Source organism: Nomascus leucogenys, chromosome 15 (genome assembly GCF_006542625.1).
Source record: "Nomascus leucogenys isolate Asia chromosome 15, Asia_NLE_v1, whole genome shotgun sequence".
Taxonomy (NCBI): Eukaryota; Metazoa; Chordata; class Mammalia; order Primates; family Hylobatidae; genus Nomascus; species Nomascus leucogenys.
The window spans coordinates 57779241-57806777 of NC_044395.1; the positions used below are offsets into that span (position 1 = coordinate 57779241).

The 27537-nt window shown below is 47.1% G+C and overlaps 1 protein-coding gene across 1 annotated transcript in view; it reads left to right on the plus strand.

The window, feature by feature from the left end:
• TENM4 (teneurin transmembrane protein 4) overlaps nucleotides 1-27537 on the plus strand; it is a 416745-nt gene that overhangs the window by 164257 nt on the left and 224951 nt on the right. Inside the window, exons 4-6 of the mRNA XM_030828936.1 lie at nucleotides 11956-12211; nucleotides 24143-24241; nucleotides 25459-25694. Of these exons, the coding sequence (XP_030684796.1) occupies nucleotides 11956-12211; nucleotides 24143-24241; nucleotides 25459-25694 (591 nt within the window). The remainder of the gene's footprint in view (nucleotides 1-11955; nucleotides 12212-24142; nucleotides 24242-25458; nucleotides 25695-27537) is intronic.

Below are 27537 nucleotides of genomic sequence, written 5' to 3' on the forward strand. Positions count from 1 at the left end.
TGAGAATTCACCTCTTCCATGTGCTGGTATTTAGCCTCCTGCAGGGCCCATGGAATTGGGGTTATAATTTGGAAAATGACCTGATAACCTGCCTTGACCTTTGATGCTGGCCATCAGTTTCAACAAAGTAGGCTATTCCCTGAAGGAGCCTTGAGATTCATTGTCTTGATTTTCTTTTCATGGCATCTCCAACTGTTGATAAAAAAATAAAAAGAGTTTATGCCCATCTCAATTATCAGCTGTCTTAAATGTGCAGTTTGGAGAAATGTCAGGTCAAGCCTAAAGAGAAGGATGAGGATGCACAGAGTGCCCAAATCACCCCAGGCCTCTCGAGAATCAGTGACTGTTCCTAGATAAAAGAGTCCACAGATGTGAACCTACCTGGTACCCCAGCGAGGGTAATCATCCACTTCTAGCCTCACACAGCCTATGATGTATTAAGATACAACCTCTGCCCTTGGAGCAGTAAACAAATGGTGATAACTCAGAGTTATGAGTGAGCCATGGAGGCTAGAGAGCCCAAACTAGGATTGAGAGTGGTCAGAGAAGGCTTCCTGGAGGAGGTAACTTCTAATCTGAGTTAACCAGGCAAAGGTGTGAAAAGCCTCCCATGCAGAAAACAATATGTGCACAGCCACGGCCATGAGACAAGCAGTGAGCAGTTTTGTGAGTGGTGTCTAATTAACCTGTTAACCTTGGCACCTTTTTAAAGAGGGTGGTGGGGAGCTATGGGGTGCTACCCTGGAGCAGTGGACTCATGCCGGATGGTGAGGGGTCTTGTACTGTAGGCAGTGGGGAGCCACAAAAATGCTTTCAATCAGGGAAGCAACATAACCCAGTTTCTTTTTAGGGAGTTCACTCCATCTGGTGGATAGCCACTGAATTGAAGGGGGTGAGCCGGCAGGCTGGGGCACCAATGTTGGCTATGCCCCTGGCCTGACTCCCCACCAGTGAGGACCTGAGCTAATGTAGTGGCAGTAGGGGTGGTGAGGAGCTAGCAGATATGTGGAAGATGACAGCTAGAGGAATTGGTTACATTGTTAAGTTGTTGAACCTGAAAAAGAAGGAAGACACAGTGGCAGTTCCCAGAGGTCTGGTTGATTGATTGGGTGGGAGGTTCTGGCAGCAGCTGGTGATGTTGAGATCAGGAGCATTAGGAGAGGGAGTATAGAATTGGGGCTGCAGGGACAGGGAGGCATTAAGTTTAACTGTGTATACATTTAGTTAGAGCAGTAGAGGCTTGACATTCAGGCAGGAGGTTGAGGCTCATTATATTAGCCCTGCTTCACTGACAAGGAGCTCACTACCTTAAGAGGCAGCCCATTCGATACTGGAGAGCTTGGCAGGAGGAAGGGTTTTCTTAAGCTTAACTGCTGTCTGCTCCAGGTAACTTCCTGGTCTTGGTTGTCATTCATCTTCCTAAAGCCCCATGGAGCAGATTTACTCCTTCTCCCACCCCTTTGGCTGTTTGAAGGCAGCAGTAGTATTCTCGCTATTTCCTTCTTTCCAAGAAATTCCCTGAGAGGAACAAGGGAAGCCAAGAGGAACTAGACCATCAATGGCTGGAAGGGACTCAGGAGATTATAAAATGAAGGAACTTCCTTTTTCAGACAGGCAAATTGAGGCCCAGAGAAAGAAAGGGACTTCCCCAAAGTCACAGAGTGAGCTAAAGGCAAGGCTGGGAATAGTTCTTCCATCTAGGACTGTCGAATACACCGTGTGATTGGGTGTTTTATTTCCTAGCACATGAATTGTGTGGGCATAAGCTGTGAGACTTGGACATTATAAGGCATTTAGCGTTTTTCAGCTGGACTCCTAAACACATACTCCTTCTTTAAGCTCTTCCCCTTCCCCTTCTCCTCTCCAGACTAACAGCATCAGTCCTCCCCCTACTCCCACAGGAACACAGTTTCTAAACCCTTCACCATCCAAGGAAGCCAGGGAAAGCATTAACTAGCTCCAGAAATCTTGAGAAGGATCAGCCTCTGCTGTACTGAGTTGACCCCGCCATCCGGTATCCCTCCTCTGGGCCCGCTCCAGCAAATCAGCACAGCGTGGCCATCCCTGGGTCTTCGTGCTTTTCCTCTGTGAATGCAGCCTACCTACGTTTCCATGAGCTGCTTATCCGCTCCCTCACACTGCCAACTCCTGTTGAGCTGAATTCCACCCCCAACACTCACACATACACACACACACGTACCTCTTACCCATCAACTATGGTTCCTTGTTGATTTGGGGCTTGACCTAACTGTTTATGGATCAGATCATTTTTGAAAAGGGTAAGAAGGTGACAATGGAAGGAAGGAAAACTCACTTGACAGCCAGAAAGCTTTCCCAGGACAAATTCTGCCTTGAGGTAGACACAGCTTTAAGTTGGGGGAAAGCATGTATCCAGAAAAGATCCCGCCCCCCTGGCTGCAGCTGGCCTTTCCCAACAAGTCTGTTCAGATTTTACTGGCAGAAACTTTGTCTAATCCATCTCTACGTCTCCAGAATCAAGGACAAGGCATATAAAAAGTGATGTTTGTAAAAGAAATGAAAGCAGAGAAGCAGGAAGGGAAGGAGGGAGGGAGGGAAGAACGACCACATGTTTCCCTTTCTTTCATTCCATCGTTTTGCCTTGTTTGGTGCCCAGTCACACAACACAATATAATACACGACTTGCTGTGCACATATTTTGTAAGCAGATGTTCATTAACAAATACAGGCTCAGAATGATATAGTCTTAGGTTTTGAAAGTTGGAGTGGACTCCCACCATCTCCTTTTCTGTTTGCCAATTGGGGAAACTGGGGCTCAGATAGGTTAAGTGCTTTGCCCAAGGTCACACGGCAAATTAGCCACTGATTGGGATAAGCGCAAGAATGAAATTTAGTGGAGTATATGTTGTGAGATAGTTCTACTTTTGGATTCAAATGGTGGCCCAGCCAAGTTATGCATGCCCCATGCTTAGAAGAGACAGGTTTTGATGATCTTGGCTTAATTTGTCTATGAATTACCATGACCCTAGGAATAAACAGCAATGTTGATTACACCTCTCTCTGGCAGATGCTGAAACTCTGTTCTTCCCTCAATTGTCTAGTTAAAGGCAGTAGGGCACTCTCCCCTAGTCCTATCCTAGAGAACATTCACTGATGGTTGAGGAACGTCATGTGCATTTTAATGAAGCCTGGGAGTTCTGGTTCACTCTTATGACTACTCTTAGCTTTAAAAGATTGGAAGTCAGCTAGGCGCGGTGGCTCACACCTGTAATCCCAGCACTTTGGGAGGCCGAGGCGGGCTGGGTCACAAGGTCAGGAGTTCAAGACCAGCCTGGCCAACATGGTGAAACCCAGTCTCTACTAAAAAAAAAAAAAATTTAAAATTAGCCAGGCATGGTGGCGTGCGGCTGTAATCCCAACTACTTGGGAGGCTGAGGCAGGAGAATTGCTTGAACCCACGAGACAGAGGTTGCAGTGAGCCGAGATCGCACCACTGCACTCCAGCCTGGGCGACAGAGCAAGACTCTGTCTCACTGGAAGTCGGGGTGAGCCCTCTTTCTGAACACCCTTGAAACTCCCTCTGGCTCTAGGCTCTTGAAGGCAGGTTCCAACCTCATCTCTCTTTGTGGTCCATTGGCAGATCTCTATTCCATGTGCCCAGGTCTCTCACCATACTGCTACCACAAGGGGTCTGTATCTTTCAGCCTGTGGGCCTTTGCTCACTCATGCCAGGCCCCTACCTAGAATGCCCTCTTGCTCCCCTTTTGTCTGCCTCTGTCCTGCCTCTACTTCAGTGCTCAGTTCAAGTCCTTGCTCTTCCTAGAAGCTTTCCTTGACCACTCTATCTGTAAATTGTTGTAGCCTGGAGGGATGTGGCTACCGCCTGAGACTCAGAGCGGAAGCCGAGCTGCCACGGGCTGGGGGAAAAGAAGTGTCTTGTTCATTGTCTGTGCTCTAGCAGACTGGGTAATTTCTAAAGAAAAGAAATTTCCTTCTTACATTTGGAAGCCAGGAAATCCAAAGTCCAGGGGGCCACATCTGGTGAGGGCCTTCTTAGCATGTCATAACTTTGCAGAAGGCATCACATAGTGAGAGGGCAAGAGTGCGCCAGACCAGGTCTCTCTTCTTCTTATAAAGCCACCAGTCCCACCACTGGGGCCCCACCCTGATGGTTTTATCTCACCATAATCACTTTCCAAAGGCCCCACCTCCAAATGCCATCAATATATGAATTTGGATATTATGTTTCCAACACATGAAATTTGGGGTACACATTCAAACCATAGCAAGAAGGTTACTCCAGTCTCTCTCTCTTCCTACCTTTCAGTGTCCTGCTGTGCTCACCATTAGCTAAACCTATCTGGAAGCCAGTGGGCAAGGGAGCCCAGGTGATGCAGTCCTTAGGAGTCAGCCTTCTGGGACACAGAAAGGCAGAGAATGGTTTGGAACTAAGGATGGGGCTGGAGGAGGCAAACAGAGAATAAAGTCTTATAGTAGCTGTTTACCCATCCTACTGTAACTGGAGTGCATATCCCCTGGGATCACCGGTCCCAGTCACTGCATGCAGCTAGCCTCCCTGGCCACCTCCTGACAAAGGCCAGCTGTGCTTCCCAGCCATTGTGACAACCATAAAACACCCTTCCTCATTTCCAGACACCCTATTTAAAAACCACTGCATCATACAATGAGGCTTTTTCATACATTGTCCCTTCATCACTGTTTGTAAAATGCAAAGCAATTTAATAATCTGAGTGTTCACCCAAAGTTCTGTCCTGACTACATGAATGAGGAAGCAGAAATAGCCATATTATGACCTCAAGGTGCTATTTTTTATTCACCATCAGAATACTGGAAGGGGAGCCAGGGAAGCCCCACAGTCTGCTGTCCTCTGTGGGCCCTTCCTTGTGTGTGAGTCCATCTGGGGTTTCAGGCCAAATACTGTTTAGAAGCCTTGAGCCCTGGCCATGACATAGGACTAAAGCGAGAATAAACCAAAAGCATTTTGTCCAGAGAAGGAGTGAATAGGCAGAGAAAACAGCAGAAAAAGTGTGAACCCTAGCCTCATGTTCAGACTGGTGGTTACATTGTGGACTTCGTTGTTTTGATCCATTCTAGATTCAGGTAACAATAATAGTGATAGTTTTCTCTAACTCTTGCACAAGACTTTACAGTTTGCAAGGTGCTTTCATACACATTTGACAAGTGAGAAACTGAAACTCAGGTTAAATAAAGTGCTCGAGATTCTACAGCTTGAAGGAGGCAGAAATGAGACTGGAAGTCAGGGTATCAGATTCCGACCGCTGACTGTGGTGATAAAGAGCTTTCTGGCCTTCGTAAATTGGTCGTGTAGGCCAAGGTTCATTTGCGAAGCTCTCAGCACTGCTACATCACCATCCCATGTCAGTGGTAGTTGATGGCATTTTAATGGAAGCCAAATAACTCTTTCCGTTGGCATTCTCAGGCAGCTGGAGTTTTTGTTTTATGATAATTAAATACCACCATCTTTCATGTCTGACAATCTTTAGGACCCGATTAATGACTGCAGTGCACGCTTGGGTCATCCTTAGCTCCATAGCAAGGAGACCTTCAGGCACCTGTATGCCATTTGCAGGGCTGGATGTGGGCACTCAGCCTGGCACCCTTTCTTGGAGCCAGAGCTGGCCTTTGATCACAGGGCTATTGACATGATTGAGTTCCTTGCCTGAGCCAAAGCTCTGGAAGTTTATGACTTTTTCTCATGAATGTGATCTTATAAAAGAATAGTGGTAGACTCCACTGGAATCTTTCCACCAGGGAGGCACCCTGCCATCAGTCTAGGGGGTTCTTATAGCCTGTCCCGGCCTGGTTCATCCTCCACGTGGCCACCAGAAATCTTCCTCACATACTAATGTGACCCCCCACCCTCTGGATAAAGGAAGGCCAAGGTCTTTAGCCTGGCACCTCCAGGCAGTGACCACCTGGGCCTGCCCCAGTGTCTCTACCTCACCCACAGCCACTGTTCTCACACAGCCATTTCACACTAGTTATAAAACTGTCCCCAGCTGGCCTTGCTTCTGAACCCTTGCACATGCATTATCTGCTGCCTAGAATGCCCTTCAGACATAGGTCACATGTCACTTCTCAGAAACCTTTCCTGAGCCTGACGGTCAGTCTGGCAGCTGCCCTCGATGCCCGTGGTGCTCCCTGGGGCTGTGGCGTATGCTGATAAGGATTATTGTGGTCGACACCTGGAAAGTGCTCAGTATGTGGCAGGCCTTGATGTAAGCACCTTACCTGCATTCGCTCATTGAATGCACACAAAGAAGAGTGTTTAACAGTAGGGTCTATGAAGGGAGACTGCCTGAGTTCAAATTCTGGCTCCACCAATGAAAGGTTTCGAAATCCTGGGCAAATTTCTTAGCCTTTATGTGTCAGTTTCCTCATTTACAAAACTGGGAGTAATAATAGTACCTTCTTTACAGAGCTGTTAATAAGGATTAAATAATCAAAGTACTTAGAAAGTATCTGGCAAGTAGTAAATACTCAGTAAATGTTAACTAATGTATGCGATGATGATGGTGTTGTAGAATTTTATCATCACCAGTTTGTGTAGTATATATCTGTTTGTATATCCATTTTCTTTACTAGACTGTAAGCATCTCAAAGTCAAGGACCATATTTGTTTTATTTCTGAATCTCTATGTATTCAACCTACGGTAGTCCATATTCTTTCTCTCCTTTTATTGCCATTACTATTATATATACATTTTATAGATGAATGACTAGAGGCTCATAGAGGTGAGCGTAGCTAGTAGGAGACACAGTTAAGGTCTAGGTCTGTGAGACCCCTGAGCTCTGCTCTTGTATCTTTGCCAGCTGTCCTCCCAAACACTGGCTACTTGTCAAGGATGAGGCTTATCCTCATCTTTTAATCCATCAAGTCCCTGCATACAACAAGGGGCTGTTTAATATTCCTGGCTGATTAACACTGGGGCCTTCTCCTTATGGCACACCTTGAACCCAGGGCAGAGAGGTATGGATTTGGGTAGCAGCCCCTGCCTGGTTTGCTCTGAGATGCTAGTCTGATGCAGAAAGGAGCTTTCATCTTTGAATACATGGTGAGCCCATGTGTCTGGTTTTATTCTGAGTGTCAGGGCTACAGCCATTCTCATCAGTTTCTGAACTACAAGTTCAGCTACAGGCACCCTCCTGCGACTAGAGCTCCTAGGAGCCAGCAGGTTGTCCAGAGTGGGATTCAGTGTAGTAAAAGAGTATCACACTGCTGTTAGATATTGTCCTGCTCTTTCTCTCTCAAGGTTTTTTGCTTTGGAACCCCTGCTGTAAATGCTGAAGAGTGATCACCATGGTGATGATTCGGGGCTTTGCGATTTATTCATTGAACATGACTTTATTGTAATTGTGGAATTAATAGTTACCATTTTTCAGAATTACTATATTCCAAGCATGGTGCTAAGTACTCACATACATTATCTCTTTTAATTCTCATAACAATCCTATAAGGTAGGTGTTATTTCCATTTAGTGATAAGAAAACTAAAGCTCCAGAGAAAGTAAGTGACTTGATGAAGGTCACACAGCTTCTAAGTGGCAGAGCCAAAACTTGAACTCAGGGCTCTCTGACACCAAAGCCGAGTCTCTTTCTCTTACATATGGCTCTGCCCAGCACTGTAAAGGAGCCTCAGTATGATCTTGGTTCAGGGAGGTGCAGCTAGGAGGCTTCGGTGTTCAGGATTTTTGTGCGTCTAAAATGAAAACTGCCTAACGTGTTGAAGGACACTAGTAACTGCAAATATATTTAAGAACTTGTAGGAAGCAAAGAAACTTCCTGGAAAACCAGGCTTACAAAACTCAGGTAAGCAAGTGACCTTTATTGGCAGTGGTGTGCACAAATAACAGTAAAATGACTCACATTTGGGCTTGATTCACAGATATACTTGGTAGCTATATCTGTAAGAAGAGGGTATAACTTGGAATTTACATCACAGCTTTGCAAGTGTACCAATGTGTACTCCCAGGTAGCGTGAGAGAAGCAACTGCTTGTGCAGGCAAAAAGCCCAACTACCTGAGTTGTTCTTTCCCCGACATTCTGTAAATATTTACTGAGGGCCTACCATGCATCAGGCCCAGCTCTGTGCAGCCACTGGGGATATGGAAAGAAATGACACATGGGTCTTTCCCTCAGGGCTTAGTAGGAGTTGATGGTACCCATGGCTCTTCATCCTCCAGAAAGTGGTGAAGTAGGAAAGTGTGCCCTTTCACAGACACACTGACCAAGGACCGAAGAGAAGTGAGTTGTTAGACATCACCCAGCCAATAAATAGAAACTGGAAGAGCATTTTCTCTTAGGCCATATTTGTCTTGTTCACTGTTTTATTCCCAATACCTAGTGTACAAGACTTGGCACAGAATAGGCATTCAATAAATGATGAATGGGTGAACTGATTCTGAGATTCCCTCCAAAGACAAGGGTGCATATTTGTGGGGAGATAAAAGAAGGCTCCTCTGTAGCCTCTCACCTCTGTCTTCCCTCCTGGCCATAGGAGCAAAAAAAAAAAAAGTCCGTTCAGACCAGAGGAAACATCTGCTCTTTGGGAAGTTTACATTTCTTTCTGGGGTTTGTGAGTGAGGTTTCCATTGCCGAGCTCCCAAATACAGAGCTTTTCCTTTGGGAACCCAGGAAACATCAAGGTACCCTTTCTTAAGGTTCTCAAGCTAGAAAGGGTGAGGGAAGGGAAATAAAGGGCCTAGCGGAAGCCTCTGCAACTCTGGCTCCAGGCAAGTAAGTAAAGGCCTGCATAGACCCATGGTCTAGCAGGCCCAGAGTGGTCTACTATGATTTTTTGCACACAAATATGCCCCACATGAACCTCACTTGTTTGTACTGACAGCTCAGGCCATTCACATGGCTATTCATTCAATAAACTTAATTGAGTATCTGCTCAGTTCTAGGCTCTGTGATCACCCAGCACAGAGAAGAGAAGATAGGGACTTTCACATCTCCCGGAGGAGGCAACATGTGGACATCAGTATGCATGCTCTTGGGGAGGAGATGAAAATGAGAGGTCTGGGTTGCCTGCTGTCAGCATTCAAGAGGAAAAGGAGGATAGATCAAGGAGGTCTTTCTGGATGGGGAGGCAGTTGAGCTGAGAGCTCAAAAAATAGAGAGGATTTGGCCCAGAACATTCCTTGTCCCCATAGAAAACATTCCTTGTCCCCATAGGAGAATGTCCTTTTAGAAGTTAGTTTTTAGACCTGGACCAGTGATCTTACTTAAAATTTTATCATTGCAGGACTTTTGACAGTTTTACTGAACATGTATCAAGCCAGAGCCTGGTGTCCCCATTAGTCACAAAGCAAATGTCTGTAGGCTTGCCTAGCTCAGACATCAGATGCTACTGTCTTCACTGAGGACCTTTTTCCTGCATTTAGCCATGGACAGACAGTCCAGGAGGTGTCTAAGTTTTATGCAAAGGCACCATGGTTTGGTAAACTGAATTTGACCTTTGTATTTATGAGAACCACTGACTAGTTTTGTAAGCCTCAGTGTCCTCATCTGTAAAATGGGAATACAAATACTGCCCCCTAAGGGTTGTTGTGAGCATTAGAAAAGTTAAGGATGTGAAAGCACACATTGTAGATGCTCCAATACATAGCAGAAACTATATCAATTAAGTAAAATGCCATGAGATTGACTCCTAGGACCACAGCAAGAGCAAGGACTGGGTCACACTTCTCTACTGGCCTCTTGATAACCATTGGACAGTAGTGGTTCAGTCACTGCCTCCCACTGCTCTGCTGAACTACGGCCAGCAGCCTGAAAGGCCAAGGCTGGGAAGAACATTCAGTCAGCCCAGGAGGCTGCTTCTGCTGCTGGCTTCTGTCCCAGGCTCTGTCTGTCTCCATTGAAGTGCTACCTGAGGACAGCTGGACAAAACAAATGACCCTGCACATTTTCACCTTCTTCCTGGTCCAGTACTCCCTGTTCTCTGAGTGGGACACTCTGCCTGGACAGGTTGTATTTGCCTCCAGGTTCTCTCTCTTCCCAGCAAGGAACATCCTTGCTAGTTCCCTTCTGGTCCAGCACTACAGAACTGCATATCTTCAGAGGGTACCATTCACATTCTGTCACCTTCCTGGGGACCCTCCTTGTGGGAGTTGAGGTTTTGGCCATTCAGATGGCCTCAGCACATCTCCTGGCCTCAGAGGAAAGATGTGGCTGGAGTGGAGGATGCATGATGGGGCTGATGGGAGAAGAGGCTGGAAGACAGCCATGGATCGGACTCCAGAGGGTTTTGTATTAATAAGCCAGGTGTGGGCTTTATGCCAAAAGTAGCAGCTTGTAATAAGGAAGTGATCCACTTAGATGTGTTTCTGTCTTTCTCCCTTCTACCCCTAACTCTCCTTTCCTGAATTCCCCACCAGATTTGCTTTATACCTCTTTGACATAAAAGGTTGATTTACTCAAAAAGCAGAGTGATGCATCTTACACTAAAAAAATCCATAACACTAATGGTGCTTCATACTTGACTGTGCTTGATGATTTCCAAAAAGCCCTCTCCCTACCCAAGGAAGAACACAGCCTTTGGAAAATTGCTGTTCTTTCTGATTCTTAGTCTCCTCTATAAAATACAGAATTCTCATGAGGAATAAAGGAAGCAGAATACTTCAGAAATATTTATTTCCTACCGATTGCCTCATTTGATCTCACAGTAGCCCTGTGATCCCTCCCCCAAATAAACTATTTCCCCTATTTTGCAGATGAGAAAACTGAGGCTTAAAGAGATTAAATGATTTGTCCATGCCCATGTGGTTAATAAGTGGTAGAATCTAGGTTAGAATTTAATTTCTTGGCCTTTTCACCACCCCCATAATATCATCCGTTTGAAAGACTAGGCTTTCTGTGAACATAGCTTAGATGGATGGTAAAGATTTACCTCCACAACTTGCCTCATTTGTGGTATCACCAGAAATTGTATTTGTTTTCTTTCTTTGCCAATAACACCTACTTAGCCACAAATCCTTGGGCACTTTACTTACCTGCTCCAAGTCTACGTTTTTCATCTGTAAATTGGTGATGATACCTGTTGTTCTGAATAATTAAAGGGAATAAATAAAGTATCTCAATGTTCTCATCTGTAAACTGAGGATAAAAGCAGTCTCTACTCTGTGGTGGTTGTGAGAATTAGCTGAATTTACACTTGTAGAAGACTCAGAACGGGACTCTGGCACATTCGATGTGCTCAGTAAATGTTGAGTGGTTTTTAACCACCGGGCCCCAGCATGGCTCGCTTTATTCAAAAGTCATCTTTCTCCTTATGTGGCCATCCTATCTAAAATTTCACCACTGCCCCTACATACACAGGCCACAGTTCCTTTCCTGGCTGTATGTGCTCTTAGATTTATCACCATCTCAGTAAACTCTACGTTTTACTTTTAAAAACTTGGTTTATTTCGTTTACTATGTACCATCATATATAATCAGTGGTTCTAGAATTTTAGCATACGTCAGAGTCACTTGGAGGGTTTGTAAAATCAGATTCCTGGGCCCTATCAGGGCTCATGATTCAGTCAGCCTGGGGCAGGGCTTATTTTCATCTCTAACAAATTCCCAGACGATGCTGAAGATTCTGGTCCCTGGCCACGCTTTAAAAACAGCGTCCTAAAAGCATGAAACAATGTGAAGTTGCTGAGATGGGTAACTAGTCTTTTTTATGTTTTTTATTGTTTCACTCCCCTACTAGAATTTAAGCTCTATGGGGACGGGAATTTTTGTCTGTTTAGTTGGTTAAGGTATCCCCAGCACCTAGAATAGTAGGTGCTCAATAAACATCTGTCGTGTAATTACTGATTGACTGTATCAGTATGTATAGTCTGCCGGCACCCTCTTCTGTGGTCTTGCTCAGACCTCCGTGGCTGCTTTTCCAGCCAAGGGGCAGCACCGAGCTCACCGCCGCTGACCGCAGTGTTTGTGCCCTAGATCACCCGGGTGGCCTGCAGAACCACGCGAGGCTCCGGACGCCACCGCCGCCGCTCTCGCATGCCCACACCCCCAACCAGCACCACGCGGCCTCCATTAACTCCCTGAACCGCGGCAACTTCACGCCGAGGAGCAACCCCAGCCCGGCCCCCACGGACCACTCGCTCTCCGGAGAGCCCCCTGCCGGCGGCGCCCAGGAGCCTGCCCACGCCCAGGACAACTGGCTGCTCAACAGCAACATCCCCCTGGAGACCAGGTGCGCGGCCGGCAGGGCGGGTGAGGCTGGGGAGGGCGGGCAGCCGGGGCTCGGACCAAGGTTTTTGGCTGGCGGGGCCATTCAGTGTCCCCAGATAACGCTGGCCGGAGGAGCTGGGGTTGGGTGCACGATTTAGGGATGCGGTTCTCTGACTGCCAGCATGGGCTTTGGAACACGGGAGACCCAAGGTCCAGTGCTAGCCTGCTGCTTACCAAAGGTGTGACCTTGGCCCAGTTGCTAGACACGCCCTGCACCAACCCCTTGCCTCTCTTGCCTTGTCTACACAATGACCATGATGTTTGCGGGACAGAACTGTCAAAGGAGATGAGAGCTAACGTGTGAACGAGGCTTGCACAGGTGTGTGACCGACAGCAGGCTCTCAGTCTGGTTTGGCTCGGGCCCTCATCTTTGCCTTTCCCTACATGATTCTACCACCCAATGCCTAGTGTCAGACCTGCCCGGCCTGGCGTCGGCACTCAGCTATGTCAGTCTCCCCACCTTTCCTCCTTCCCTGCTGTGCTACCACCTTTATGCCCAAAGCCGTAATAACCCCTAGCGTGTATACATCAGCTTTGGGTTACAAGGGCTTTCGTATGTGTGACATTATGTAATCCCCATACCTCTATGAAGTGGGTATTAGGATGATCATCCCCGTTTGGGAATTTGGAAGCTGAGAATCAGAGCAGGTCCATCACTAGCTCACTTCACACAGGCGACTGAGGCACAGCTAAAACTTGAACTCAGGTTGCCTGACTCCCTGTCCGGTGCTGCTTCACCTACACCCCAGCCACCTTCTCTTGGTCTCTGTTGGCCGGGATCCCTCTGCCCTGTTCCTTCTTCCAGCTTTGTTGGGCAATGATTTTGTCAGCTCAGAGACATCAGTCCACTTGAGTTCTGTAGCTGTTCTCCTTCCCTCTGCTTACACACTGTTTTTCCAAAATGGAGTTTGTTTATGATCTAAAAAACATACAAGCTCACCAGAGAAAATGCAGAAAATTATGAAGACGAAAATTAAGATTCACCTGTAATCTTACCACTCTGAGATAAGCGCTGTTGACTTTCGGGGCATAGCCTTTCCCTTTCTCTAAACTGTAGATGAAGTGTCCTAGGCTGGCAAACTGGAACCACTTTATCTTCTACTCTTTCCTAAAGTAGTGGGAAACACAGATTTTATTTCCCCAAACTCCTGTTCTTTATCTGTGAAGAGAACAAGGTCATCCCAGAGTTAAGGAAGTAAAATTAACCTGCATGTGAAAAGTGTGGATATGTGACTGCCTAGCACACAACTATGGTAACGGCACATCAAGCTCTTGGAGGCCAGTAAGAGAAAATGAACATTGTTTGTACCACTTTACTCCTGTAGAATTGTTTTTCCGAAAGCAAAATTCTTAGAGATGCAGCCCAACCAGCTTCCCCGCTCCCGCCTCCAGTCTCTTAATTTATATTATTTCTGTTGGCATCCTTTAAAATCGTGTGTGATTTTTCCCTGCGTGCCTCCTTTGCGCTCATCAGTAACAGAGTAGGACAATTGTGTGTCAGCCTGCCCAGGGTAGCTTAATCAGATCTCCATTATTTCCAATGTGCTCATTGAAAGACCGAACATGACTGGAAGAAGCCAGCCACTAATCAATGGTTCTGATGCTCTGCATGGACCACAGTCACCTCTCCCTCTGCTTGGATGTTCATCTTTCCCACTTAGGATCAAGTTAGAACTTCCTATTCTGAGTCTCCAGGTTTTTCAAGGAAAGGAAGATAGAGGATGAGCAGCAAGGCGGTTTTCCTAATGGTTAGTGTGAGTTGTAAAGGTGGTCCCAGCTCACGTCTCCTGTCTTTCTCTGCTCACCTGCCTTTCTGATGTTTTATCCTCCCACATCCATTGCTCAAACACATGCAGCTTTTTCTTTTTATTTATACTTTATTACTCAAATAAGAAATGTTCATTGTAAAACAGCTAGACAATGAAATAAGCAAGAAGAAAAGAAAATCATTTTTATTTGTCACCAAAAGTAACCATTGTTAACATGTAGGTATATTCTCACATAACACCATTTTATATACATCTATATACATATATAACATTACGATATATATCATATCATATATATTTAATATTCAGTGTATGTATATGCATCTATGTGCATGTACATGTATTTCCCCCAATGCCAGGCCCTTTGATGCCTTTGCACAGAGTCTTGCACAGCTCTGCCGGTTGCTCACCTTCTCACTTCGTGGTCTATCCAGTCCTACTTATTCTTGAAGCCTCAGTTGAAATGTTTGAGGAAGTCTTCCTCTGTGACCCCAGAGTCCTGTGCCTCCAAGGATGACCTAAAGCCAGAAAAGGCGCTTAATACAGTGAATACACAATCAGAATTCTAGATCTTGATGCTGACCTTAACTGGTCGAAGGCACAACACTAACAAGGCACAGTTTAGGAGGGATCAGCATCAAGTCTGGCAGACGGAATCACAAGCTGACCAGCTTGGCAAGGTGGACAGAATATGGCCTTCAAAGTCAGAGGGACCTTCATACCTGCCTTGGCTTTAACCCTTACTAGCTGGGCAATTTCCCTAACATCCCTGAACCTTGATTTCGTCATCTATAAATTGGGAAAAGAATTCGTGCCTCTCACAGAGGTTGGGAGGAAGTAAATGTGATATATAAGAAGCACACAGCACAGTACCTAGCATTTAGAAACCACACTCTAAAAGCTATTTCCAATTTTTTCATATACATCTTCTCTCCATATCCACCCTGTGGATTAAAATGTCATTCAAAAAGAGATTCTTGAGCTCCTACTCGCCCCAGAGGAGTTGAGAGGAAATAGTAGGTTCTACCTCTTCTCTACTTCAGAGAAGTAAGTTTGGCCTGATGTTCCAACGGCACAAGTGATGGCCCATTCACCATAGTGAGTTTGAAGCACAGGTTTTAGGATCAGACATACCCTATCCTCAGAAACCCCACCCTAGTGCTCACTAGCTATGGACTAAGACCTTCAATTTCATCTCTAAAATGGAGAAAATAAAAGTCACTTTCTGCTGTGATTATCTATTGCTGCACAACAAACAAATGACTCCAAAATTTAGTGGCTTTGGAAACATCCAGTTGATTATACTTCAGAGTGTGAGTCAAGAGTTTAGGAAGGGCTCAGCTAGGCTATTCATCCACTCCACATCGTGTTGACAGGGGTCCACTGGTAGTATTCAGCTGGCAAGTGGACTCATCTGAAGGATCCGAGATGACTTCACTCACATAATTGACATCTTGTGGAGGGATGGCTAGAAAGCTGGTCTTGGCAGTACCCTTCGGTCTCAGTCCGTTTAGTGTTGCTATAAAGGAATGCCTGAGGGTGGGTAATTTATAAAGAAAAAGGATTTATTTGGCTTACAGTTCTGCAGACTGTACAAGAAACATGACACCAGCATCTGCTTCTGGTGAGAGCCTCAGGCTGCTTCCACTCATGGCAGAAAGTAAAGCGGAGCCGGTGTGTGCAGAGATCACATGGCAACAGATAGAGAGGTGGGGCGGTGCCAGGCTCTTTTTAACAACCAGCTCTGGAAGGAACTAATAAAAATGAGAACTTGATCTCCTCCCAAGGAGGGCTTTAATCTACTCATGTGGGATCCACCCTCGTGACCAAAACACCTCCCATTAGGCCCCACCTCTAACATTGGGTATCACATTTTCTTTCTTTTTTCTTTTTTTATCCCCCCTTTTCGAGACAGAGTGCAGTGGCATGATCCTGACACACTGCAGCCTCAACCTCCTAGACTCAAGCAGTCCTTCCACCTCAGCCTCCCAAGTAGCTGGGACTACAGGCATGTGCCACCCCCATGCCCAGCTGATTTTATTTTTTGTAGAGATCAGGATGGTCTTGAACTCCTGGGCACTAGCAATCCTCCTGCCTCGGCCTCCCAAAGTGCTGGTTCTACAGGTGTGAGTTACCATGCCCAACTGGGTATCAAATTTTAACATGAGCTTTGTGGGGACAAACATCCAAACTATAGCATCCTCTCCCTCTAAGGGCCTCTCCACATAGGCTTCCTAGCAGGGTAATTGTGCTTCATACTCAGCAGCTCGGGGCTCCAAGGCACTGAGACAGGAGCTATTGATGCTTTTAAGGCTTGGCCCGAAAATGCTATAGTGTCACTTCCTCCATATTCTGTTGGTCAAAGCAGTCATAAGCTGGCCAGCTTCAACAGGAGGAGAAACAGACCCCACTTCTCAGTGGAAGAAGTGTCCAAGAATTTGTGGCCATCTTTAATCCACCACGCCACCTCGTAAGGCTGTTGTAACAAACGTATTAAGATAATGTCTGAAAACGTCTTAGCTTATAGTAAATGCTCAACTACTTATTATGTAGTGTTTTATTATTCAGTAAATATTCACTGAGTGTCTACTGTGTGTCTACCAGGTAAGACATTTCAGAGAACAGACTCTTAGAATAAGTTCTTTGATAGAGAAAAGTACAGGAAATAATGCTACTTTTTAATTGCCCTGAGATCCCCAGCACACAACACAGGGCTTGCCACAACATGGTAGCTGCTTGATAATTATTAACACTGGTGAAATAAATGAATGAATATGTATACTTAACTGAGACTTGAGTGGGGAGCAAGGAAGGCTTCCTGGAAGACCTGGTACAGCATGACCGAGAAGAGCAAGCAGGAGTCTCCCAGGCAGAGGAGGGGCGGAAAGGAGGTCCTGAGAGGGCACAGTCTGAGCAGAGGCCTAGCGGCCCAACAGAGCAGGGCCTAGTTGAGATAGCTGTCCTAAACAGCTTTTGCCAGTCCCCACCAGAGTGGGAGCCTCTTGATGCCAGAGAAATAGTCACGGGCCCTTCCCTGATTGTCAAACTCAGTCTGTATTGAGAGTCTAGAATTAATGGCTGAATAAATACTATAACAGCTGGTAGAATGACCAAGAGGGATTTAGATTTCATGCTGGCAGGAAAAGAAAGGCTAGCAGAAGGATGAAGAAGAGAGAGGGCTTTGGTAAATGTGCTCCTTTCTCTGCACCCACCATACTTCTGGCAGTCTCCAAGGTTAACTGAGTCCCCCAGTGAGGAGCCTGGGCCTACCTGTGCTCCCTTTGAGCTGGGGTAAGATGTTGCTTTAAGCTTCTATAGGTGCATCTGTGATCCATTCTGGAGGGAGCCATATGTTTAGGGTCCCCCAAACCTCATCCTCTTCTTTTGCACTCTGCAGCATCAGACATTTAATTGATTTCACGGGGACTGTCTGATTAATAACCCATCAGGTTCCTGTCGGGTGAAGGGAAGTCAGAGCAGAAGGCTGCCAGACCTTGACTCCAGCTCATCTCATCTCAAGCCTGGTAGGGAAGCCTGGGGTCCATTTTGTGGTCACACTGAATTTGGGGAACAACCCTGCCCACCCTCAGGGATGGGTGCCACCCTGGTGGTCTCCAGACCAGCCCTAGTGTGGTTCCCAGAATGGCATACACAGTGCCTTCTGGCAGGCCAGGTCAGCCCCAGAGCATTGCAGAGAATTGGGATATACAGTCTTCCTTGTAATTTGGTGATTCAGTCACAGACATGCAGAAGACACAGCCAACTGTTATTAAGAAGCTCACCATCTTTTGAGGGAGACAGACCTGTAAATGAATGAAGACAGGTACCGTGACTGATGTTGTGACAGAGGGAGTCCTCTGAGCAGAGAGGAGAGCGTGGTTCCCTCTGCTTGGGAGCAGCAGTAGAGAGAGCCCTTACTGGGAACGGCCAGGTGCTGTTCTAAGTTCTTGGCACATGTTAACTTCAATCTTCACAGCTATTCCATAAGGTGGGTGTTGGGAGTCCCCAAGCCCCCACCCCCACGTTTGATTATTTACTAGTGGGACTCACAAGACTCAACACGTAGTTGATTATAGGTGTTATACTCACAGCCCTGGTTTATCACAGTGAAAGGCAGCAAAGCAGAATCAGCAGAGGGAAAAGAAGCCTGGGGTAGAGTCTGGGGCAAACCAGGCACAAGGTTCTGTGGTCCCCTCTCAGTGGAGTCACACAGGATGCACTTCATTTCCCCAGCAACAGGTTGTGACAACGTGTGAAATGTTGCCAATCAGGGAGACTCATTAAAGCCTCAGCTCCAGGGTTTTTACTGGGGTTGCTCATGTCGGTACCCCCTGCCTGGCAAGTGCATGGATTCCAGACTCCCCAAAGGAAAGCAGTTATTCATCGTAATTGTTGAGGCACAGTGAGCCAGCCACTCTCATCAGTTAATGGTAGCAACTCTCCTGAAACCTGAGTTCCCAGATGCCAGCCCAGGGCCACTGTTATAAGAAGGCCTTGCAAAGGATAGCAGTCAGGGCTGCTGTCTTCACTTTTTTGCGCATGTAGGTAGTCATATTCTCATCCCCATTTTAGAGACGAAGAATCTGAAGCACAGACAAGTTAAGTAACTTGCCTCAGGTCCCACAGCCAGTAAGTGGCAGGACCAGGGTCCATCCCCAGGCTGGCTGGCTCCAGGGCCCACACACCTAACCACTATGCAGTGCCATCTTCCTGATTGTTCAAAATAGCTTCTCCAGGCATAAATTGGTAGGAGTTTGCAGGGGAGAAAGGAATTTTTAGTGGAGAGATAGGCACAGAGCCAGGAGAGAGCTTGGCATTTTGGAGAGATGGCAAGTAGTTGGCTCAAGCAGGAGCACAGGGAGTCTCTTGAGGATGAGATTAAATGGAGATCAGCAATGGAGGATCTTGGGCTACACGAAAAGGAGGTTGTACTTTTCCCTGTGGGCCTGGAGGCTGGAGTGGTAGACATGAGGGTGAATAGCTAGCAAGAGCTTTTAAATCAGAGGGTGCCATTATGGGATTGGCCTTTTAGAAGGATGACCATGGCTTGGAAGACCTGGTGCCTGGTTCATTTTTTTTCCATTCATTTGTTCAGCTGCCAGCCCCATCACTAACTCTGTGTGGTCTTGGCTGAGTCACTCACCCCCTGCACACCTTGAGGTCTCAGCTACAGAATATGGGGTGTGATCCCTGCCTGTCCTGCCCCAGTAGGTAGTTGTGAGAATCGGATGCAATTGTGGCTGTCCCGTGGCTTTGTGGGTGGAAACACGGCCCAGGATAGTAGGCTTACTGTGAGAGGGTGAACTGTTGAACAGGGCGGTCCTGAGGAACTACTGGCCTCTGCAGCTTCCTGACTACTTCCTTCCCAAAAGCCCTTTGTTCTGCCCTTGAGAGGTGAGCTCAGCCTGCCTTAAGTCGGACACATGGGACTGGGAGCCCCTCCTACAGGCAGTTCAGGGGCTAGTCCAAGGCCTCCCCACATGCTTAGAGGGAACCAGTCCGTCCCCTCTTTAAGAACAGCCTGCCACTTAGCTGAAGGTTCCTCTCCAAGTACTCAGGAACCTCTTTCCTGAGAGGCAGCTCAGGGCTGTGAGGTCAGAGAGATCTGGTTTAAATCCCATCTTCACCTTATTTTTGCGGTATGCTTGGCACTTAACCTTTCTGGGCCTTAGTTTCCATATCTGTAAAATGAGGTAATAGCACCCACCAATGTGAGGGTCAAGTGAATCAGGTACCCACACTTGAGCTCTCAGCAGCAGTGAGCAGGAGACCCTGCGGGACTATGACCCAAGGTGGGCTCCACAGCTTAGGGTCCCCATCAAGAAAGGTGGACATTTGTTTTCTCAGAAGGAACTAGACACTTAGAGTCTTGGGGAGTGGGTGGATAGGAGATCTGGGGGGAGGTTCCTTTAACTGGAAGTCAGGGTGCCTGGGTTTTAGTTTCAGCTCTGCCACTGACTCGCTATGGTATGGGTATGAGGGCAGGGCACATGTCTCCCTGGGCCTCAGTTTCTTCATCAATCAAATGACGTCAAGTAATTTGACGCAGAATTAAGTTTTTAAAAGTACAGAACAAGACCATTTCTTTTTTTTTTTTTTTTTTTTTTTTTTTTTGGAGAACGGAGTCTCACTCTGTCACCCAGGCTGGAGTGCAGTGGCACAATCGCCAGCTCACTGCAACCTCTGCCTCCCGGGTCCAAGCGATTCTCCTGCCTCAGCCTCCTGAGTAGCTGGGGTTACAGGCACCCGCCACCACGCCCAGCTAATTTTTTTGTAAGAGACAGGGTTTCACCGTGTTAGCCAGGATGGTCTCAATCTCCTGACCTCATGATGCGCCTGCCTTGGCCTCCCAAAGTGCTGGGATTACATGCGTGAGCAACCGTGCCCAGCAGAACAAGACTATTTCAAGGCAGTAGTAGCATTCTGAATAGCCAGAATTTTCTTCTTCTTTTTTTTTTTTCTTAAGGCTGAGTCTCATTGGACCGGACTGGAGTGCAGAGGCTTATGGCAGCCTCAGCCTCCCCGGGTTCAGGTGATCCTCCCACCTCAGCCTCCCCAGTAACTGGTACTACAGGCACATGGCACCATGCCTGGCTAGTTTTTGAATTTTTTTCTAGAGATGGGATTTTGCCATGTTGCCCAGGCTGATGTCGAACTCCTGCACTCAAGCCATCCACCTGCCTCAGCCTCCCAAAGTGCTGGGATTACAAGTGTGAGCCACCGCACCTGGCCAATAGCCAACATTTTCAGCAAGTGCTCATGTCTCTCCAAATTCCAGAGAGATCTAAATAATTAATATGCACATTAGCATGAGTGTGAAGCTCTTTCAGGAAACTGGGGCACCCTCTTACTCTAGAAATCCTTTACTCTGTTGCATCACCTCTTCCCCTCTCCTAATAGATCTGTACTTTTAGAAGATAATTGTCCAGTCTCTGTCTTTTTAAAAATAACTGTTTCTTTTTAAATTGTAAAAGTTAAAATAGGAATCACTGTTTTTCCAGTCACTTGAAAATCCCTACTTACTGCTAACATTTTGATCTTTATCCTTTTTGTCTTTTTCTCTGAATGTATTTTTTTGTTTATTTCTGATGGTTTTGAGGTATAAATTTGACTCTGTATCTTAAAATGGGATCTGAGCTTCTGACTCAAGTCAGACTCCCAGGTCTTCTAGGGAGCATGCCATGCAGCCAGCCTCAGGTCCCGGGGGGCAGCAGGAGTTCTTCCTTGGACCTGCTCATGCTGTAGAGAGAGTGGACAGTTTCCTCCTGAAATGCAGGGATGGAGGAAACAATCAGAATGCCATCTGCTGCCGTCTTCAGTGAAGCACTGATTATGTGCTTGCTGTATGCTAGGCATGCTTCCCTTTGTGTATCCTGAACTCAGCAGTATTCAGCACATATTTATTGAGTTCCTTCTACCATGTGCCACATATTCCTCTAGACTCTGGGCACACAGGAGTGAACAAGACAGAAAAGACTTCTGCCTTGTGGAACTTAAAATGCATTAGGAAAAAGCACAATAATCAGATAAGCATATATATATTGGATATGTGTGTGTGTGTTTATCACTTCCTGGCCCCTTGCTCTGGTATTGCTTTATTTTTCATCAGAAAGAGAGAGAGAGAAAGAGAGAGAGGAGTGTGTGTGTGTGTGTGTGTGTGTGTGTGTGTGTGTGTGTGAAGTCCTGTGATGAAAAATCAGTACAAGGGGCCAGGGAGTGATTGGGAAGAGTGGGCTGGGAGCTCTTTTAGTTAGGGTGAGAAGGTAATAGTTGAGGAGGGGAGGAAGGAGGTTATACTCCATGAAGATATTTTCAGGAGGGTTCTGATTCATAAAGATATTTGAGGGAGGCAGAGGAAAGCCAAGGTTTAGCTTGTTTAAGAAACAGCAAGGAGACCACTGTACCTGTAGCATAGAAAATGAGGCTTGAGGAGTACTAGAGGCCAGATCTTACAGGAGCTTGTGGGCCCTGGTAAGGACTATGGTTTATTCTAAAATGCTTATGAAGCCATTGGAGGGTTGAGAGCAGAGAAGCGATATGATCCAAATTACGCTTTGGGTTTTGTAAAATGAACAATTATCCCCTTCTGTGGATGCTTAGAGAGATTGGGTCACCTGCCCAGGGCCAGTGAATGATGGTTATGGGACCTGAACCTAGATCTGTCTGGCCTCAGGGCCTATATGCCTCCCGTTGGGCCACCAGGCCTCCCATCAGCAGGGCTGTCTGCCTAGTGATGGAAATAGAGCCACTCTGAGGGACGTCCACACCCCTGAAGCTCCTCCCAGGCACTGGGGAAGACTTTAGGGGCTTGCACACCAGCAGAACAGACTGCCACCCAGGCCGCTGGCCCAGACAGTGCTTCACAGCTCACCAAAAGAGGAGGTCCCCACTACCACTGCTGTACTCAGCACTCCACCTGCAAATAGTGTTGCCATATGCTTCCACTATCCCAAGGGATGTTAACGAAAGGGGATTTCCAGATAGTACTTACAGCCCCTCCTCGTTTTGGTCTTTGAGGCTGACCAGGGGCAGTAGCCACAAAGCTGTGCAGAGTGAGACAGGGTTATAAATGGAGAGGGCCTGAGTTCTGGGGTCAGATAACCCCAGGCTCCAGCTCGGCTCTCCACTTGTTTATGATATGGCCTTAGAAAAGTTGCTTCTGCAAGCTTTGCTTTGCCAATCTACAAAATAGAGATGACAGTACTGACTTTGTAGGGTTATTATGAGGAATAAAATTTAAATTAGATAGTTGCAGAGCTTCTGGAACAATAAATAATATGTGGTAGATATAGGGTAGGTAGTAGCTATTATATTTAGCATTAGCACTCCTGTAATATTTGTATAGCCCTTAATACTTCTTCCACCGTTATCTCAGCTGATCCATGTAACAACCTTGTGAGCTCAGTACTGTAATCCCTTTTTACATGAAGGAAGTAAGATAAAGAAAGGTTAAGGGTTATACCCAAAGTTGCACAGCAAGAGAGCGGCATAAAAGGGTCTTGAATTTGGGAATACTGGCTCTAAGACCTGGTCAAAGTCAGAAAGAAGGTCCTTGGCAGGGCTGGGTCCAAAGTTCGCTTTCTGCAGTCAGTCCCTTTCTTGGGTGCATGCAACAGGCTGAAGCCACCACTGGATTGTTACAAATGATTCACCACAGAGTCTGAAAGTGAGGTGACAGCTGTCCTGAAAAGATCAGGAGACAGGCTCCAGCCTACTTGAGTGTGAATCATGTCACTCAGCAGACCTGGTTGAGACCAAAAAGAGCAAGTATGTCTGTCTTCATTCTGGGTTAGAAATAGGTAAAGTCACAAAATGCTGTGCACTTGGGGAACAAAGAGCATCCTCTTTTGTCTTCGGTGGAGCTCCATCCTTGCTAACCAGTCATCACCCAGGTCCCTGCACCGCTAAAGGATGATGATCCTCTGACCATGGTCAGCATTCACCTGGGGGCCTGGGAGAAATACAGATCCTCAGGCCCCACCCGACCTGCTGACTGAATCTCTAGGGATTGGCCTCAGCAATGCTCAGCTCTCCAGAAAGTTGGAGAACCATGGCTTTAGAAGACAATGGCCAAAAATGCTGACTTTTCTTTTTCTTTGGACTAGCCAAATGAGTGTCTCTAGCCACTGTTTAAGCTGATGTAGGCAGCCTCAAGTAGAGAGAGAGAGCACAGGCTTTGGAACCTGAGCTCTAATTCCTGCTTTGAACTTTGCTAGCTGGTGACCTTGGCAAGACCCATTACCTCTCCACATCTCAGTTTCCTCACCTGTAGAATGAGGATTACAGTGCCTTCCTCACATAGCCATTTTGAAGATTTGAGAGGCTGGATGTAGCATACCTAGCTCAGTCCCGGACACATGTCAGTCCTCTTCAGTGAGAACTGTGATTTGATGCACACAACTGCCAAACCTTGGGTTTGTATAGACAGTATTCCCTCTGGATGCTCTGTGCCAGGTGGACCTCTTGCACATGTGGCTTGCACACTGACCCATTGCCTGGAAACTGTGTCCCTCTGGTCTCACACACACACAGCTGCACCAAACAGCCACTTTGTGTGTTTCTCTACTATCCCCCTTCATCAATGCATGACTCATTGCTTCATTCATGTCTCCATGTGTGCGTAGAAACCTAGGCAAGCAGCCATTCCTAGGGACATTGCAGGACAACCTCATTGAGATGGACATTCTCGGCGCCTCCCGCCATGATGGGGCTTACGGTGACGGGTAGGTGACATCCCCATTCTCCTCTCTGTGTGTGCTCTCCTTGTGGCTCCTGCACTTGCATGCAGACCCTGAGACCTTTCCCTGGGATCTCCTGGGGGAGGTGATCCATGTGGCATGCTCATCCCCAAGTCCATGTTCAACTTGCAACAGTTTATCCTTGGAATACCTTGTCCCCCGGCATATTAACAGCAGTCTTGTTAATATGCAGCTCTTGGCATCTCATCGGCTGCCGTTGCCATTCCAAAAACCATCTCACATAGCATTTTTAATGCAGCACAGGCCCTGTATTGTATGGACTCTGGCCCTGAGTGTGTATTCTGTGACCTGAGGCACTTTGTACCCCCATAGGGGTGGGTTTACCCTAAGACTTCTGGGGGATACAGTGCAACCAACGCACTCCATTTCCCAGGCTGTGTGCAAGTCCTCCCATGGCCATGGTTAAAGCCAAGCTGTGGAGGAGCTCCTGACACCTAGTTTGGTCACAACCATGCGCTTTGACCATAACCCGCTGCCCTCATGACTAGGCTGTAGGGTGCAGTTGCCTGTCTGTTCCCCCACACAGCTTTCACCTTGGGCTTGGGAGGCAGCAGTCTGGCTTCTGGACAGAGTGCTTTGAAGGCATTTGCTGCCATTGGCTGTGTGACAGCCACTAGGGGACTCCTGGCCATGGCATAACTTAGTGGTGGTTTCTTGGCTTCAACACCAATAAAACCCCCTTTAAAAAGAAGGGTATTCCAATCCTCAGTTGAGATACACCGGCAACAGAAGCATTGGAGGGAGAAGAACAATTTTAAGTCTCATTATCTCCAGGTGACACAACAGGATTTTAGATACTTTCCAAGTTACTGTAATAATTTTAGAGAATAGGAAGTTTATTCCCCAAGAGACAGCATCCCAGCCCCATCCATTCCCAGGAAAAGGATCTCAGTGCCAGCCTTCTGTTGAGTTGGTAACACCTTCTGCCTTGCCTTGGGTGGGTTTTCCCATGGGTAGGGCTGTCCCATCCGTGTTCAGTGGAAACGTGTCTCTGTGTGCCCTGTTCTGTGGTCTAGTCCGTGGCTCTCCTTGTTCCTGTCCTTTCCCAGGTCTCTGTGGTGACTCTCTCTATCCAGGCTCCTCTGCATGCTTCTTCTACTGCCACCTCTGGCCTCCAGGTTTGTCTGGGTGCCTGGTCTGTGGGCAGCCCCTGACACCCTCTTGCTGCTCTCCATCTGCAGGCACTTCCTCTTCAAGCCTGGAGGCACCTCCCCGCTCTTCTGCACCACATCACCAGGGTACCCACTGACGTCCAGCACAGTGTACTCTCCTCCGCCCCGACCCCTGCCCCGCAGCACCTTCGCCCGGCCGGCCTTTAACCTCAAGAAGCCCTCCAAGTACTGTAACTGGAAGTGCGCAGCCCTGAGCGCCATCGTCATCTCAGCCACTCTGGTCATCCTGCTGGCATACTTTGTGGGTAAGCACCTCTTCAACCCAGCTTCCCTTGCTCCCCTTTGGCCCAGAGGGCAGCAACCAAGACACGTGTGGGCACTGAAGGCTCCTTACTAGCATGGCAGGCAAAGCACGCAGTGTGAGCCAAGCAGCCCTGGAGTTCTGGACAGTCTGCACCCCTGACACTGCAAGAGCAGCTCTTCAGGGCCCTCCTCTCCTTCCTCTCCACCCCTCTGCACTTATATCAGGAAGGAAGCTGGGCATCTGTCCTTTTGTGTGTTGAGTGCCTGGTATTAAGGCGTGAGCGCTCTGTAAGACTAGCCTTTGAGAGGGGGATCTATGGCATAAGTGTCATGGATTGAGTCAATACAACTAAATGACAAATTGGAGAGGCTGAACAGCAGGTAGCCTCTCCTGTTGGGACTGTGTGGCTGCAGTGAGGAGCAGGAAGGAGGTGGAGCACCCTGGGGTTGGAGGGAAACTGGCAGGAAAGCACGTCTGAAGGTAGATGTCTGGCAAGGCAGTCTGAGGGTATTGTGGGAACCAAGGTCCAGAGTTAAACCATGGTCAGGAACCCAGGGAAATTCTGACTGAGAAGCAGAAGGTCCCAGCCAGCACAGAGAGCAGAGAACACTGGCTGAGGGCGCACAGACACGGAGCAGTGCTCACCTGACCCCGGGTGCAAACGCAGATATAAGGAGCTCCTCCTGACCTCTGCCTTGATACAGCAGATGGCTCCCACCATGCAGTCTTCCGATGAATTTGTAACACAGTCTGGCTTCCTACTACTGACCCCTTGCTTCGGTCTTTTCCCAGGAAAGATATTAATCCAAAGATACCTGTGGGTGTTGTGTAGGGTCTGCTGCCTCTATTTAAATCAGCCTCTTAGTAAAGGCATTGGAAGGGAGGTTGGCTTAACCCTAGAGGTCCTTTCCTGTAATTCAAAGGCTTAAGGTAGGTTGGGCCAGCTTGAGAAGGCCTCGAACCCATGCTAAGGAATTCTAAGATAATTCTGCAAGCAAAGGGGACTTTTTCAGCACAAGCCCAGTAAACAGAAATAGAACTAATTGGCAGAGGCCAAAAAAGACAGAGTGCTGCCCACTGTGAAAAAGAACTTGGTAACAAGCAAAGTCATTGTGGCTGAACAGGGGCTGTCTTGAGAAGTAGTAAGAGGTGTCACTAAGAATGATTAATACAACATGGGCCATCACGTGTTCAAGAGATAGAGAAGTGGTTCAAGCATGGATGAGGTTTGAGTGGCATAAGCTGTAAGGTCAATTCCACTCAAGATTCTTGAATTTTATAAAAATAAGTAATCAGGAAGATGATAGTCCTACAAACAGGGAGGTCCCCTTCAATATCTCAAGCTATAATAAGCCTCCTCTGGCATGTCAGGTCTCTTTTCCCCTTGTGAATATTGGCTTAGATAATTTCATGGCTCCAAGGCCAGGGTGGCATGCATATGTTATCTCTTCTTCTGTCTGATTGTTTAGTTGCTGCTAATTCTGATTGTTTAGAATGCTGTGTTGAGGAAGATACTGGGGCTATATTTAGGCTCAGTGTAAGAGACTATCTGTGATTGATTAGTGATGTCTGTTATGGTCACAGAAATGGAGAATATTGATAACGTGTCAAGTATTTGCCATCCCTGCTATGGGTCATTGTATAAATGAAACAGCCAAACTGGGAGAGGTCAAGGCCTACCCAGGTTCTGTGAGGTGCATCATTGATATACAGTGGGTTACCAGTGAGGGTTGTATGGTTCCAGTACCATTACTTGGCATGAAGATTTCTTCTGGCACCACGAATACTATGTCACCACCAACCAGTGGCACAGCTCTTGGTTTTGACTAACATTATTATTTTTC